Source organism: Mytilus galloprovincialis, chromosome 14 (genome assembly GCF_965363235.1).
Source record: "Mytilus galloprovincialis chromosome 14, xbMytGall1.hap1.1, whole genome shotgun sequence".
In the NCBI taxonomy this organism is placed as follows: domain Eukaryota; kingdom Metazoa; phylum Mollusca; class Bivalvia; order Mytilida; family Mytilidae; genus Mytilus; species Mytilus galloprovincialis.
In genome coordinates, this window is record NC_134851.1 from 65,777,041 (window position 1) to 65,793,323 (window position 16,283).

The 16,283-nt window shown below is 30.2% G+C and overlaps 1 protein-coding gene and 1 long non-coding RNA gene across 3 annotated transcripts; both read left to right on the plus strand.

Annotated features, from left to right (window-relative positions):
• The first annotated feature begins 286 nt into the window (after positions 1-286).
• On the plus strand, positions 287-12,039 carry LOC143059239 (mitogen-activated protein kinase kinase kinase 2-like). 2 transcript variants are annotated; one of them, XM_076232720.1, is made up of 7 exons: positions 287-508; positions 1,492-1,509; positions 2,793-2,941; positions 4,337-4,462; positions 5,273-5,402; positions 5,898-6,072; positions 7,180-12,039. In XM_076232720.1, exons 1-7 carry the CDS (start codon positions 415-417, stop codon positions 7,415-7,417), a joined length of 930 nt encoding a protein of 309 aa, XP_076088835.1. In that variant the 5' UTR covers positions 287-414; the 3' UTR covers positions 7,418-12,039. The 2 variants fall into 2 exon arrangements, with proteins under 2 accessions (XP_076088835.1, XP_076088836.1); XM_076232721.1 differs by lacking the exon at positions 1,492-1,509.
• A 1,025-nt stretch (positions 12,040-13,064) lies between these two features.
• LOC143059241 (uncharacterized) lies at positions 13,065-15,918 on the plus strand. The gene is made up of 2 exons (XR_012973445.1): positions 13,065-13,998; positions 14,088-15,918. It is a non-coding gene; the product is annotated as an uncharacterized LOC143059241 (long non-coding RNA).
• Positions 15,919-16,283: the final 365 nt, after the last annotated feature.

Here is a 16,283-nt window from a genome sequence, read left to right on the forward strand (position 1 = left end):
TCAGAAGAGGTAGCCTGCTATTTTGAAAGTTATTGCCAATGAAAGGTTGATTGGAGTAAATTATTCTAAACAAAACATATAAAAATTGCAGAAGAGGTAGCCTGCTATTTTGAAAGTTATTGCCAATGAAAGGTTGATTGGAGTAAGTTATTCTAAACAAAACATATAAAAATTGCAAAAAAAGAATTTTATAATGTTTTTTTTTTAGATGGCAAAGTATGGTTTGATACGTTTCCACGGAATTATAATGTTAATACACATAACACTCATGACATTGAAGGCCACAGAACATTCCCACGTGCCAGTAATATAGTACAGAGACGGCCTGAGCTAGGGAGCACACTTTTATCCCGTGGGAGTTCCGGTGCTCTCAGCAATAGTAGTAGCAGCAGTGGATTCCCTCCCGATCCAGACATGGATTCACCGGAGGGCCGACTCAGTTTAAAGAGAAATAGTGATATAGATAGCCCTGTGTTCAATCCTGTATCAGATTTAGCCTTCTCTAAATGTAAGTAAAGAAAAAATTTAAAAAGTATTTTAAAAATATAGGTTTAGCGCTATAAAACCAGGTTCAATCCACCATTTTCTTCATTTGAAAATGCCTGTACCAGGTCAGGAATATGACAGTTGTTGTCCATTCGTTTGATTTGTTTTGTAATTTGATTTTGCCATTTGATTAGGGACTTTCTGATTGAATTTCCTCGGAGTTCAGTATTTTTGTGATTTTACTTTTTGCCATAATTTTTATGATTTTTAACAATGACCTGGTTGTTTTTTTGAAAATAAAGCATAAAACTAGACTGTTCATCCAGACAATTTTGTGATGAATCTTATCACAATTAAAGATTCTACAAAAGAAGATTGATCACCTATCATGACTATAGGTACTAATTACAAAGATATAAAAATACACATTCAACTGGCTTTATAGGACTAGAACAGGGAAGATACCGAGTTTTTTCAAGTGGTCCCAACCCAGGCTAAAAGAGGAAGGGGAAGGGCTCCTACCATATGTTTCCTAAATATTTAAAAGGATTGATCATCAAAATATAGGGTGGTTCCTTTTATACAGTTATATGCAAGGGGGGCATCATCTGTGTCCCATTGACACATTTTCTATTTTTTTTAGTATATATACCATACAGGTTTGTTACTATGAAGATGTAGCCAGATTGAAATTTTGAAAAGTTTTTTTTCTGATCAGGTGCTTAGGGCTATCTTGAACTTGCAGTTAGGTGAGAGTTGTGGTGTTTAAGACCTCAATGTTACTTTGAGGTGAAGAAAGGCAATAACAGCTGTTCCTTGCTTTTTGTTATTGTGTGTGTGTATTTTTTTTTCTCTTTTATTGATCAATAATTTTGTCAGATAATAAAAAAAGAAATAAATTGTAAGATAAATAAATAAATGAGAAATTTGTTAGCCTGAAACTGAAAAAACTTTGATGAAAACAAATTTAATATAAATTTTGATGCCAATTGTTTATTATATAAGGTCTTACACCGGACAAGCGTATGTAAAAAAATGTATAATTATTTATCCCATTATAAATGTACTCTAATTTAATTGTAATTATGTTGTGTGCTGTGTAGTTATTGGTTTACCTATCTATAATGTGTATTGGACACATATATATATATATATACACACATGTATGTTGGATGAACACATGACATTTAAAATTTAATCCTAACTTGGAACATTTTGTATTCAGTTTTTATCATGAATGCAAATGATGTTTTTTTGTTCACTGAAGTCACTCTTTAGTTGTTTTTTGGTTATTTGTGATATATTTAATACGTGTAGTAATTATTTAACATTAAGGGACTCACTTTTTGATATAATTAAAGATTCTTAATTTTCAAGACGATTTCTAATCTTAATCATGTGTTCAATGTATACAGATGTTTAGGCCGTGGCATATTTTCTTTAAATATTCCAAAGTTTTGAAAATTTAAATTTTAGAAATTAACTTGCATGAATATACTTGTACTCCAAGTTAATCTAAATTTAAAAAGCTGCTTACAATAAGTGTGTTCAACAATTGTTTATGCATTGCAACTATAACATCCAAAAACTGTAAATTCAGAAATTATTTTGATTTTTGAACAATGAACACAAATGCGAGATTAACGATTATGGTTTTAGGTAAATATGCATACAGATAGATGTTTCTGATATCAGAATGGGAGTTATTAATGCGATACTCGACTCACATTATTTGCATTAATAAAAATCTCTTAATTACTCTGAATTAACAGTTTAATAATTTTTCCAATTAACCCCAGTATTCTGTACTTCAACACTACCAATATTGTGGTCAGGAAGTGTCCAATTTATCTGCAACACTTTAGTTGACCTTGTAACAAACTTTGGAAGCAAACTTTAAAACCACTCTTATACTAAATATACCTTCAAAAAGGAAGAGCTCTACACCTGCTAAATATAAATTGTGTGTCAATGTTGATTTAGTACATGTTTGTGTTTTACTTAGAGCAGCTTTTAAAATAAGTGCATTTTGCTAATAAAGAAATTCTATGAAACAATGTTAAAAATATCATACATCAATAGCTTTATTTTAAAAAATATAATAGAAATAAAATATTTAGACCAAAACAGAAAAAAACTCTTTGTGATTGAAAGTGGTTGAAAAGAAGACTTAATAAAAGCTCTAATAATGATAATCAAATTTTGGGAGTATTTCCTTCAGTACGTATACAGTGATATTGAGACGCAGATATAATAGTAAAATCTAAAATAAATTAAAATAAAAGAAATATAATTATTTATTTCAGCTCCCCGTGCTCCAGTAAACTGGCAGATGGGTAAACTGTTAGGCAGTGGAGCTTTTGGAGAAGTATACCTTTGTTATGACAGGGATACAGGTCGAGAACTGGCAGTTAAACAAGTCACTCTTACAAGCATGAATGCTGAAGCTTCAAAAGTTAGTATAGTCAGTTTAAAAACACTATTGTAAATATAGATAAGTAAGAAGATGTGGTATGAATGCCAATGAGACAACTCTCTACATTTTTAACAATTTTTAGAAGTAAACCATTATAGGTCACAGTAAGGTCTTCAACTCTGAGCCTTGGCTCACACCAAACGGTCAGCTATAAAGGGCCCCAAAAATAACTATTGTAAAACCATTCAAATGGGAAAACCAAAGGTCTAATCCATTTAAAACAAGAAGCAAGAAACACTTATGAACCACATCAACAAACAACTACTGAACATCAGGTCCCTTACTTAGAGTCTTTTTGTCAAACATATTTAGAGTCAGTATAAAAGCACCATGGAAAAGTTCATCAAATACAATTGTAAGGACAAAATGCTGAAAAACTAAGCGAACTGTTCAACAAAGGGACGATAAAAAATCATAAATTATAAAAATCAACAATTCTGTGGTAAAAATTAAAAATCCTTAGACGACAAACAACATTCCACATCACACAACAAAGAGTAATAAAGACTGATGAGCAACATGAATCCAATGAAAAAAATGGGGATATATCTCAGGTTTACTGCAACTGTAGATCCTACACCACAATTTGTTCCTGTTTTGCTGCTCATGGAAACCAATCTGCACCATTAGCCACTAGTCCGATTTTAAGCAGATCAGTGCCTAACAGACTAGTATTCACTTGTCCTATTTTAATTTGACTTGTATATTTTTGCAAAATTTTGTTTTGACACAAAAGAAAAATTAATGGAAATTTGGTCTTTGAACTAGTAGTTGAAATAGATTTTAGTGCTGCCTATGAAAGTTCAAATTGAATTAAAAATCCCATTTAAAAAACAAGAGGACCAATGCAATCAAATGATAATTGCATCCATAAAATCATAAACCTCAAATACTGTTGATTCATATATTTTTTTCGTGGGTATCAATTTCTGTGGATCGAGTAAAATTTACATTTTCGTGGGTATCAATTTCCGTGGATTGAGTAATATTTACATTTTCATGGATATTTCATTTCATGATTTTGCCAATCTGCATACAAAGTTTATAGAAAAATTGTATTTTGTTGAACATTTGAAGAGGGGTGTAAAGGGGGGTATCTGCACGGAAGAACGCGAAAATAAAATTGCCATTTCACGATGAACGAACAATTAAAAACGTCTTGCACGTTGATATTTTTACCGATTTTACGAAACACGATGAATCATGAACCTTTTTCATGGCTACATGTGAAATAAAAATGGCAAAACACGTTGCATGAAAATAACCCTTTACCACCCTCTTTGAATTTGTGGTTGACCTCTTCCCACGTAAATTAGCATCCAACTAATGATAATATTGAATCTATAGTATGACAGTGTGTGTTTGTATTTTTAGGAAGTGCGAGCGTTGGAGAATGAAATACAATTATTACGGAATTTCCAACACGAGAGAATTGTATCTTATTTTGGTTGTCAACAGGGTAAAACTAGCTTATCTATATTCATGGAATACTTATCTGGGGTGAGTATAGATAAACATTGATATTAACATTAGATGACACTAAACTTACTCGATAATTCAGTCGTTATATTCAGCTGATCTATGATTACTTCATTAAAACCTGAATGCATAGACAATGAAAAATTTTCAATCAACTATTCAGAATTAGCTCAGGATTTATATATATATCGATAAAATTGAGCTGAATAAGCATTGGTCACCTCTTCTACAGGGTACCAATCAAAATCAAGGATTCGTGAAGAGTTTTTATTGTTTTTGGAATTCAGTCTCTCGCTAGTAGGAGAAAGTGATTACTGGGAAGGAATATTAGGGTTCCTACTAAATTGATTATGAAAATAAGATAATGTCAATGAGACAACAATCTACTATAAATTAAAAGATGTTGATGTATTCAACTATTGGCCATTTATCTTACTCCAACAATGGGCAAAACATATACTGTAAAGTAACTTTTAAAGGCCAGACAATTTTAATGAGAAAACTAATGTCCTCAATTATGATTTTAAAAATAACTATTAAACAGAAAAACCAGAATTTCTTAATTGCAATCTCTTAATTAGGAACTTTTTGTTTAATGTACAGCAAATGTTTTTGTTGATTATGAATCATATTTATATATATATCAAGATTTTATTTTCTGCATATATGCATGTTTAAAGATGTTGAAAAAGACTTGTATACATTTCTTTAAAAGTAGTATTATAGGCAAAAGCCAATTGTGGAGTAAAAGAGTGAACATTGCTTAGCTTTCATTTTATTTACATCTTTTTTTTCGTAATGTGGATATTAAGTGGATTTTTTTCTTTTCAGGGTTCCTTGAAAGATTTACTTAACAAATATGGGGCATTAACCGAAGGGGTTTGTCGCAAATATACTCGCCAAGTGTTAGAAGGGCTGGCCTTTCTTCACAAAAATGTTATTGTTCATCGAGATATTAAAGGTAATTGAGAAAAGATATACAGACTTCATTGCAATGCATTCCTGATACTGGATTTGTTTAGTGCATATGTTAAGGAACGTTTAATAAACTTTCTAAAAAGTATATTATGGTATGATAAAAAGAATAGAAGTTGAAGATGGACAAATCTGCCATTTAAAAAGAAAAAAAAAGAGGCAAACAAAAAATGAACTCTCAAAAGAATACCTCTAGTGCTTCATATATTTTAGCACCTATTTGAATAAATCGCCGCAATATAGCCTTGTTGTGCTAATGCGGTGTAAAGCAACCAACAATCAATCAATATATTTGAATAAATGTGTAGACAAAACATTTTCAATGATAAAAAAAGGAAGAAAAACAACTGTAACAAAACTCGGCAAAAAAGAAAAACCAACAAAGATATAAACAAATTTGAAAGTTTTAAATAGAAATGCTTTGTTATGCTATATTAATTTCATGATAGTTATTAGAATGATATTCTGTTTTTCTTTTCAGCTGCTAATATTTTACGTGACAGTGAAGGCAATGTTAAATTAGGAGATTTTGGTTCTTCTAAACGTTTACAGACAATTTGTAGCATAACAGGACTTAAAACTGTTGTAGGTACTCCATACTGGATGGCTCCAGAAGTTATCAATGGAGAGGGATACGGCAGAAAAGCTGACATTTGGTAAATAATTTTTCTTGAACACAAAGTTTAATGGAAGCACAAAATTCATGAATCACAGCACACTATTTTCTCATTTTTATGGGAACATGCCTAAAAATCTAAATGTCAAATTATCCAAAAAACTTGAGTATTTGAAAGAAGACATATTTTATAGAAAAGGACAAGACAGTCAGATGAATGTAAGCAGTGTTTTTCACTAACTAACACAAAGAAAAAGATTTTTTACATGTAACAAAATGAATTAAAGATATTGGACATTCATCAATGATTCTTTCAACAACCCAACAATGAAAAATAACCAAGAGCTTAGGGAAAAAACACAATATTCTAATTGAAATTAAAAGTGCCAGATATTTTTAAAAAGAGAATGGAAATGGGGAATGTGCCAAAGAGACAACAACCCGACCATAGAGCAGACAACAGCAGAAGGTCACCAACAGGTCTTCAATGCAACGAGAAATTCTCGCACCTGCAGGCGTCTTTCAGCTGGCCCCTAGCTTAGGCATAGCTTAGGTTATACAACTAGTTGTATCAAACACAACCTCTCATAGTCAAAAGTCTCAAGGCTAACTTTCTATGGTGCCACCACTCCAAAGAATTAAACAACATAAAAAAAGACTATATGATAGTATTGACAATATGTGGCTACAGTTTTAATGAAAATCAAAAAGGCAATAAACAATTTGCATGAATTGTGAATTTGTGATACGCTATTGAGGAGTTATGGAACTTTATTCTCTGAAAAAGTGACAGGCATATCATGCGCTCATGGCACAGCAATTTTATGATGGGCATTATATTTAATACCAATTATCATTATTATGTGCATACATCTACAGCTCTTACAATAATGCTAGCAAGTCAAAGATTTGTTTGGCTTGCTTGCTTTGTTTGTATCAATGTTTGCTCAACCATTGTAATTAAGATTTATATAGTAAACAAACTGTTACTCCCCCTCTCCATTGAATTCAGGTGTCAATCTTAATTACAATGCCTGAGCAAACAACCAAACAAAGTTTGCAAGCAAGGCATTTAAACTCTTGGTTTGCATGTTTTATTATTTTAACTGTAACACCAATTTTCACTATTATCTCTGTATTTTTCCAGGAGTTTAGGTTGTACTATAGTAGAAATGTTAACTCAAAGACCTCCTTATGCAGATTATGAATCCATGGCAGCAATTTATAAAATCGCCACAGAAGATCATCCTCAATATAAACTCCCTAGTAACACGTCAAAAGAATGTGTACTATTACTGTCCTTGACTTTTAAGAAAAACGTTAAAGATCGGCCAACTGCAGAAGACTTATTACGGCATAGATTTGTGGTCAGTGGGCCGACGTGATCTATATGTTTACAAATTAATGACAAATATCGAACAAAACCACCAAAAGTCTTTCAGAATGATTTGAACAAGGGAGATAACCACAATGTAAATTGTTTGTGTTGTCAAGGGAGATAATCGCAATGAAAATTGTTTGTGTCGTCCATATTGAGGTTGCTTTGTACAAAACGATAGGCCAGTGTACTTAGACGATTTAGAAATTTCCATTGTAGACCTATGTATAAATAAAACTACATAGAATCTATAAAACATTTTGGAAGTTGAGAAAAGATATTATACAAGTCTGTGAAAGTTTGGAAAAGAAAGATATAAAATGTTAACAAATCTGTCAAAGTTTTCAAAAGAAAGATACAAAATGATTACTTGAAGTATTTCAACATTCAAAACTCATCTGAAAAAAAACAACTTTTGTAATATGGATATATTCGTAACTATAAGTTTCTAAGTGAACAAGTTGTGTTGTGTTGAGTTGAAGAATGTATGATGATCAACTTAGTAATCTAGAAATAAAGGATTTGAAAACATATTTTAAAGAACAGATTATTTAAAAGAAGAGGATAGTAGAAGACCATGACTGAAATCAAAAACTATAGCTACAAGATCAAAGTTGAAATGGAAAGTTATAATTACTGTAAATTATTGCGAGGTTTAAATTATTGCTGAAAATGCGACAAAGTTGTAAAAGTAAAATTTTAAACTTTCAAATATATTTTATATGAGTTCAACAGGATTTTTCTCAAAATCGTAAAAAAATAAAATTGCATTTAAGTCTAAAATGACAAAATCGCAATAACAAATGCACTCAATAATTTTCTGAATTTACAGTATCTAAAGACATTAAAGAGCTTTTTTTCAAAAGTGTATTTAAGAATAATAATTTTACCACGCTTTGAAATAAGGGTTATATTTTGTTATTTTATTGAACAGAAAAAGTATACTACTTAAAAATAAAGGTACTAGTTTTAAGGCATCAGATGATAATGTTGATAGAACATGCCATAAATAAAGATATGAATGGGGAATGGGTTATACAGGGGAAACTTGATTTTTCAGTAAGAATAGGTTATATAGAGAAAACTTGATTTTTCAGTAAGAGTAGGTAGGCAAATTTTTTTCTTTCAGTAAGAGAAAAAAATTGAAGGATAGAATTTGTTAAAATTAAAGGAGATAATTGCTTTTCTTAAATAAATCCAAAAATATCAAATAACAAAGGAAAGGGGGAGGGGGCTTGTTTTCTTGCAATTCCTCAAAACACAGATTAAATTTAGTATAATCATCTGACTTTGATTTTACCAGGATATTTTATTAAAATTTTAAATGAAATTAACCACTTAAGTAAGCAACAATCAATGAAGCCTTGGTATATAGCATGCAACCAATGTGTTATTTTGAATAAAGGTGATTGCTATGCCAGCTTTTAATTAATTACCCCAAAACCTTAATGATCTTCACTTAAACATATCAAGATCATAGAAAACATAAATTGCTTTGTTAATTCACTGTAATATTGTAAATTCAGATCTTCAAAGATTATTTTTTGAGATTTTCAAAAACATTTCCATTTAAAAAAAGTCAGAAAATTGCTCTCAATGCACTACAATATTGCAAATTCATATCATGAAAGATTATTTTTTGAGATTTTCAATCGCATTTTCTTTAATAAAAAACATTTTAAAAGCATTTTTCCTCTCAAATTTGTAATCCAGATACAAGGTATGAACATGAGGCTGAAAGGTGCATTTTTCTGTTTTCATAGTTCTAAAATTAACATGGAAATAAACATTTCTTTCATAAAAACATTCACATAACAGGCCAAACTAACATTTTGAAAAGCCTATTCAGATGGCTGGAAAGGTTAAACCTCAAAGACACGCATTTTAACATGTAATTATGCATATATGAAAATCAAGGCTAGATTTATGACAATTGTTAGCCAGAATATTGATGAATAACAGCTCTTTTGCAAAGAAAGATGATTTTACTTCAGGTGGTACCCAACACCTTGACTTAAATTAATTTGGCTCGTTTATTTTTTATAAAATTTTGACAAAATGTTTTAATTGATCCTTTGACAAAAATATATATTTTTTTTTAATTTGAACCAACATGACCAACCACTTTATAAGAAAGATTTCATTTGTAATATAATATAACAGTTTGAAAAACACTGATTTTGATCATCGAGAAGCTTGATATTTCCTTAACAATACAATGTGATTAAAACGTTTAGCTGATTTTTACAGAGTTATGTCCCTGTAGTGTTAGGTACCACCTTAAGGCAACAAGACATTTGTACATTTGTTTTAGTTGAATTTTGTATACATTTTTAGAATGATATTTTAAATAGTCTATTTGCCCATTACCAATTTGATTATGTTATTACACACCTTTAGCACAAGTTGTTCCCCTTTGTTTATCATAGACTGCTTCTATACCGGATAAAATGGTCTACTGCAATTGGTCATTTCAGAATCAAGAGCATCATGGGTAATTTCATTGTTCGTACCCCAAAATGAAAATAACTTCACGTCATTGGTTAAATTTCCATTGTTTATGACATTTTTAACCAATCGGGACGTTTTGGTGTACACTTTTGAAAACATTACCAAGGATTCATAAGTTTTTGAAACGGCAAATTGGAAAGCATGATACATTGAATGGGATTAAACTTGATATCGAAAGTGGTTAGCTTGATGAAGATTACATGTTATTATATGATAAAATTGAGAATGGAAATGGGGAATGTGTCAATGAGACAACAACCCAAGCAGAAAAAAAACCCGCAAAAAACAGTCCCATGTCCAACAATGAACCCTAAACACAAATGTGTACTTTTTCAGTGGGAAAGGAAGAAATGTGTACTATTTCAGTGGGAAAGGAAGAAATGTGTACTATTTCAGTTGGAAAGGAAGAAATATGTACTATTTCAGTGGGAAAGGAAGAAATGTGTACTATTTCAGTTGGAAAGGAAGTCACACTAAACATACTTAACTCAGAAACATGTAAATGAAATAAATTAAAAAAATCATACAAGATTAACAAAGGCATCAATAAATTTGCCTTTTCTGTAAACTTTAAAATAGAAGCATTTTCCCTGCTAAGGAAAACATCTTGTAGAAATCTAAGTATAAGCAAATAGACTATTATGTAAGGTTATTTACCATGGTTTGTTTCTCACGTTTCTAAGACGGGTTTAAAATGGAGAAATGTTATTCTAAATATATGTTTTCAGTAGAAATATATATATCATTATTCAAATAAAATGATGTGAATATTTTTTTAATAAAATGCACAAGATGCCAAAATTCTCTTCCAACATGTGCAATGTCAGTTTTTTTTTCCCAAATCGGTGTTTTAGAAATGTATTTTTATTTCTGCAGTTTTAATGGGTCTGTTTTATTTAATCATGAAAATGAAGGAAACATTTCTTTTTTGGTTTGTCGTCATTGGCAATATATTAAATCATATCTGTTTAGTTTACTATCAATTCAGAAATTAATGCAAGGTTTTTATTATTACGAAAAATGCGACAGAGTTGTATACGCAATAATTTAAAATCGCATTTTGAAACATTTTATATATGCATTAAACATGTTAAACAGGATTTTTCTCAAATTCGTAAAAATTAAAATACCATTTAAGTCTAAAATGACAAAATCTCAATAATTAATGTAATTTCTGAATATACAGTATGTATATTTCAGAATAATAAAGATATGAAAAGAAACCTGAGAAACGAAACTTTTGTAATGACCTCATTGGCGGATCCAGGGGCGTTCCGGGGGTTGGAACCCCCCCTTTTTTTGGCTGATCAATGCATTTGAATGGGGACATATAGTTGGAACCCCCTTTTGTCCTGGGTTGGGAACCCCCCTTTTTAAAATGGCTGGATCCACCCCTGGACCTTAAAAGAGTGTTATTATATGAACAAAAACAAATATTTTTTGTAGAAGACTTGAGTTTGTTACTGTACTATTCTGTGATTTGTTAAATGATAATTTTGTTTGTTTTTTGTTGACATTTTGTACAAATATTGTCTATTTGTTTGTTAATACTGTATTATATGTTTGTATAGTGCTTACGTTCATGACAAAGTATGATTTATTTATCCCGGTTTGTAAGAGGCAATTTCTCAATTTATATACAACATGAAATACAGTGAATATAGGCTTTTTGAAAAATTTAGGATTTTCTTATCCCAGGCATAGATTACCTTAGCTGTATTTGGCACAACGTTTTGGAATTTTAGATCCTCAATGCTCTTTAACTTTGTACTTGTTTGGCTTCATAGATATTTTGATGTGAGTGTCACTGATGAGTCTTATGTAGACGAAACGAGTGTAATTAAATTATAATTCGGGTACCTTTGATAACTTTTTTGAACTGTTTAATGTTTTACAATGGGTTTTATATCAAAGCCAAACCCACATAAGTGGCTCTATCATATTGTATGGAATTTCTTTTAAAAGTACAAAAAAAAAACAATATTTTTTTAAGAAATGAATGCTGCGCCATAAGTGCTGGCCACTTCCCCAAATATTTTCCTAAGAAAATGTATAACTTAGCTGTATTTCAGATTTGATACAAAGTTTTCATTATGTTTTAGATAATTATAGATAATCGCTGATCATCTCAATGAGATTGATTTTCTCACTTGAGCCGGTATGGAGAAAGTGAGAAAGGCAATCCAGTTGACATGACCAATGATTATCTGTTTATTGCTATTTTACCTATGACGACGTTGTCAATTTCATTAGCAATGCTACATGTTTCCTTAGTTTCTAGCGATAATTTTCTATCTCAAGCGAGTAGCATGATATGAAAAATTATCACAAAAAAAGATCAAAGGAAAAATGTATGATTTCGATAAAAAATTAAGTGTTGATCAAATACAATCTGTGGTTACCATGGTTACATTTAACAATAAAAATTAATCTAAACCAAATTCGCTTTAAACGTTTAACAAGAGTTATTTGAAATATTGTCAATTACATGTAAATGTTATCTGAATAAAAAAATTTACTGCCTTCAATAGATAGACAATACATATAAACACCACTGTACATATTGTACAACACATTTAATTTCCATGAATATCAATATGTTTCCTGCTAAAATAATCTAAATTATAAAAAATAACAAAATTTGCTAAAAACTAGAGATTCTTCACTATTTATTAAAAGCATATCAGTTTGATTGCATAATTTAGAATTTAAAAAAGCTATGAAAATTTAATAACCCTTGGGAAATTTTCAGTCACTGCAAACAAATTGATTTTCAGGACTTTCACAAGTAGAAAATATATATAAGAATATGAAACATTGTAAATATGTCAAATTTCAGTATTCATTTCTGTGAATACACATACAAAGTAAAGAAATTTCAAAAGAGTTATCTCCCTGCAATATCTTTTGATACCTGAAACATGTTTTCAAAACCTAAATAGCAAAATAAATATTAAAAATTACAAGAGACCAAAGAAAAATATCAAATGTATTTCTTCATTTTCAGTTTGGACCTGCCTATAACTCCTATTATATTTAAATTTTTAAAGATTAGTGTTTTAAATATAACACCCCCTACCCCTCCTCCAAAAACAAATTGACAACAAATTAAACAAACCAAATTCAAATCAAGATTAGAACTGATGAATATTCATGATTGTCTTGTGTTCGTTTTCTGGCCTAATGAATATTCATGATTGTCTTTTCTGGCCTGATGAATATTCATGTACTGTATTGTGTTCAACAATTATAAAATGTTCTGCTACCACTGCTGTCTGTCATATGTATGTTTCTATATTTTTATAGAAAGCTTTTTTTTTAATGAGTTTGTAAATAAAATCATATTTCATGGTTTAGAGCTAATTTCCTAATGCATGTAGAGTAAGACTTTGATAAACTTGCTTCCTTTGTTTGTATATTATTAGTTTTATGGTGACCTAATAAGATATATATGGGGTCAGTAAATTTCATGTTGGGTGAGAATGAAGTTTGAATCCCCATATGGAATTTACTGACCTTTTATATATCACTAGCACACCGTGCAAAGAATATATCTTACCTACTATCTTCACATGTGGTATTTTGACTAGTGACCTATCAAATTGGTCAAGTCTTTTATATACTTAGTATTGAGATCCATCTTCCATTTGTCTATTCAAAGAAAATATGCGAAAAATAACAAATATTTAGCTTTAAATTTATTTTATGATGTATCATCAATTTCTTCGTCTGTTGAATCCTTTCCGATTTCTTTTTTTTTTGTTTTAAAAGGGAAGTAACTCCGCTATGCCAACAACTTGTTAGCCTTATGTTTTATGGACTTATTTCAACCTTTCATCATCAATTTCTTTGTTGATTCCTTTTAGATTTTTCCTCAACACTGTGTTGTTTTTATAAAAGGTTGTGGCATCTTTTTTGTTTTGAAATGAAGAAATTCCATCCTAATACCATGTGGTAACGAACCATGTATGAAAACTAACCCTATATTTAATAATTTTGGGACACACTTAATATCAAATATACATAGTCATCACATGACGTCCTTTACCCAATCATATCTCTATAAATCTATAGGAGGTAAGAAACTGTAAGATACATTCAATCAAATTTACATAGTCATCACATGACGTCCTTTAACCAATCATATCTCTATAAATCTATAGGAGGTAAGAAACTGTAAGATACATTCAATCAAATTTAAATATAATAGATACAGGTTTAACTATTCCTGTCTATATTGTTTGCAGATGTCAATCTTAATTGTTAATGTCTGTGTCATATTGGTCTCTTGTGGACAGTTGTCTCATTGGCAATCATACCACATCTTCTTTTTTATATTAATTACAATGATCGAGCTAACGTTCATACAAACAAAGCAAGCAAGCCAACCAAAGCGTTACTCTTCAAGCTTTAGGAAATCAGCTCGAAGAATAGAATATATTTATCATATATATACACTCATATCTATATTTACATCAGTTTAATTTTTTTTTTATTAAAATAAATGTATATTGTGATTGTTAAAAGATGATATTGTACATAAATGTTAACTTTTTTGAAAAGAAAGTTACTACAGTAAATGATTTTTCTTATATCAGAAATTGACTGATACGGTGAACATTTTTCGGTACTACTTCTATTTGTAAAATGATTTCATTACATTAAAGTGCTGGTACTACAATAGTGCAATGGTGAGGTGAGCTGGTCAAAGTCTGTCACTTTCTATCAATTCAGAATTGGTAAAAAAAAGCTTTTGTTACTGCAATTTTGATTGGGCTGTATCATAATTTATATCTTTCCATCAATGGTAAACATGGGATTTCTATGTAACTGCAATTTTGATTGGACTATATCATAATTGTTTTCTTTCCATCAAAGGTAAAAATGGGATTCCTATGTAACTGCAATTTTGATTGGACTTTACTATAATTTTTCTTTTCCAATTAATGGTTAAAATGTGATTTCTAAGTAACTGCAATTTTCGGACTTTATCATATTTTTTTCAAGTGGTGAAACTAAGATTTTAATGTACCTGTCAAAATAAAAAAAATTGAAACCTGAAATATCATGTTTGCTATGGTTCATTCATACCAGGTAAAAATCAATTAGTATGTTCTACTTTGAATTCAAAAAAGTTATATTTTAGTAAGATTAATATTCTTGATGCCCTTCCTAGGGTCATTTTGTTTTTCTGTCTTGTCGTCCATTTGTTGACTCTCTGTTCTTCCATCTGTCCTGCTTTATGTTAAGGTTTTGATCGCTTCAGGTTAAAGTTGTTGGTCAATGTACCTGTTGATGAAGTTAAAGTCCAATCAACTTGAAACTTAGTACGCAAGTTCCATATGATATGATCTTTCTAATTTTAATGCCAAATTAGAGTTTTGACCCACATTTCAAGGTCCTTTGAACATAGAAAACGTTAGTGCAGACATATTCTTGATTTTTTTGTAATTCAGTCAAGAAAGTAACAGACTTTGATTTTTTTCCTTTAGTTAATTTTAATCATGTGATTTTGTATGAAAAAAGTCACATGGGATTATCAGTTGTTTTGTATCATGTTTGTGGACATGTGACAATTCAGGTTATTTTTAGCCACATGGATTGAATTGTGTGTCTGTCTGTGGAACCTAAATGTTTTCAGATTTTATAAATTCTTCTTTTATTATCAGAAGGTCTTCCTTTAATGTGTTGAAACCAAATGATATTTTGCAACAAAATGTATAAACAATTTTAACAATTTATTATTGCATAAAAACAAAACCTTGTTTCGAGTCATAAGATCATTTATTTTTTGTCTTTTGTATGTTTTCTTTTCACAGAAGCTGTATCATGTGATCCACAATTTTATATGCTACATTTGTCATATGACCACACTTATTATATATAGATATGTCATGTGACTATCACACCTTAATCATGTGACAAATCACTGTACTATTATTTAATAAATAAATATCCTTGACCTAAAGTTGAGGATGAAAGGTCACAACTGAAGAATCTTTCTTTTCACCTGGTGAGTAGTCTGTTGTTTTGTGTTGAGAAAACTAGAAAATCTCCACTGTCATAACTAGGCTTGTAAGCAATAAAAACAACAGTAATATATGGCTGTTCGAAATTCATAAATTGATTGGGAAAAAAACAAATCAGGGATACAAACTAAAACTGAGGAAAACGCATCAAATATAAGAGTAGAACTTCGACACAACAGAACACAACATTAAAATGTAACACACACACGAAGGAACTATAATATAGCAATGGCTATTTTCCTGACTTGGTACAACAATTATCAATCATGTAGGCAGATAATATATTTATGACGAAAAATGTTGCAATTGTTATAACAATAATCTTGTCAAAAC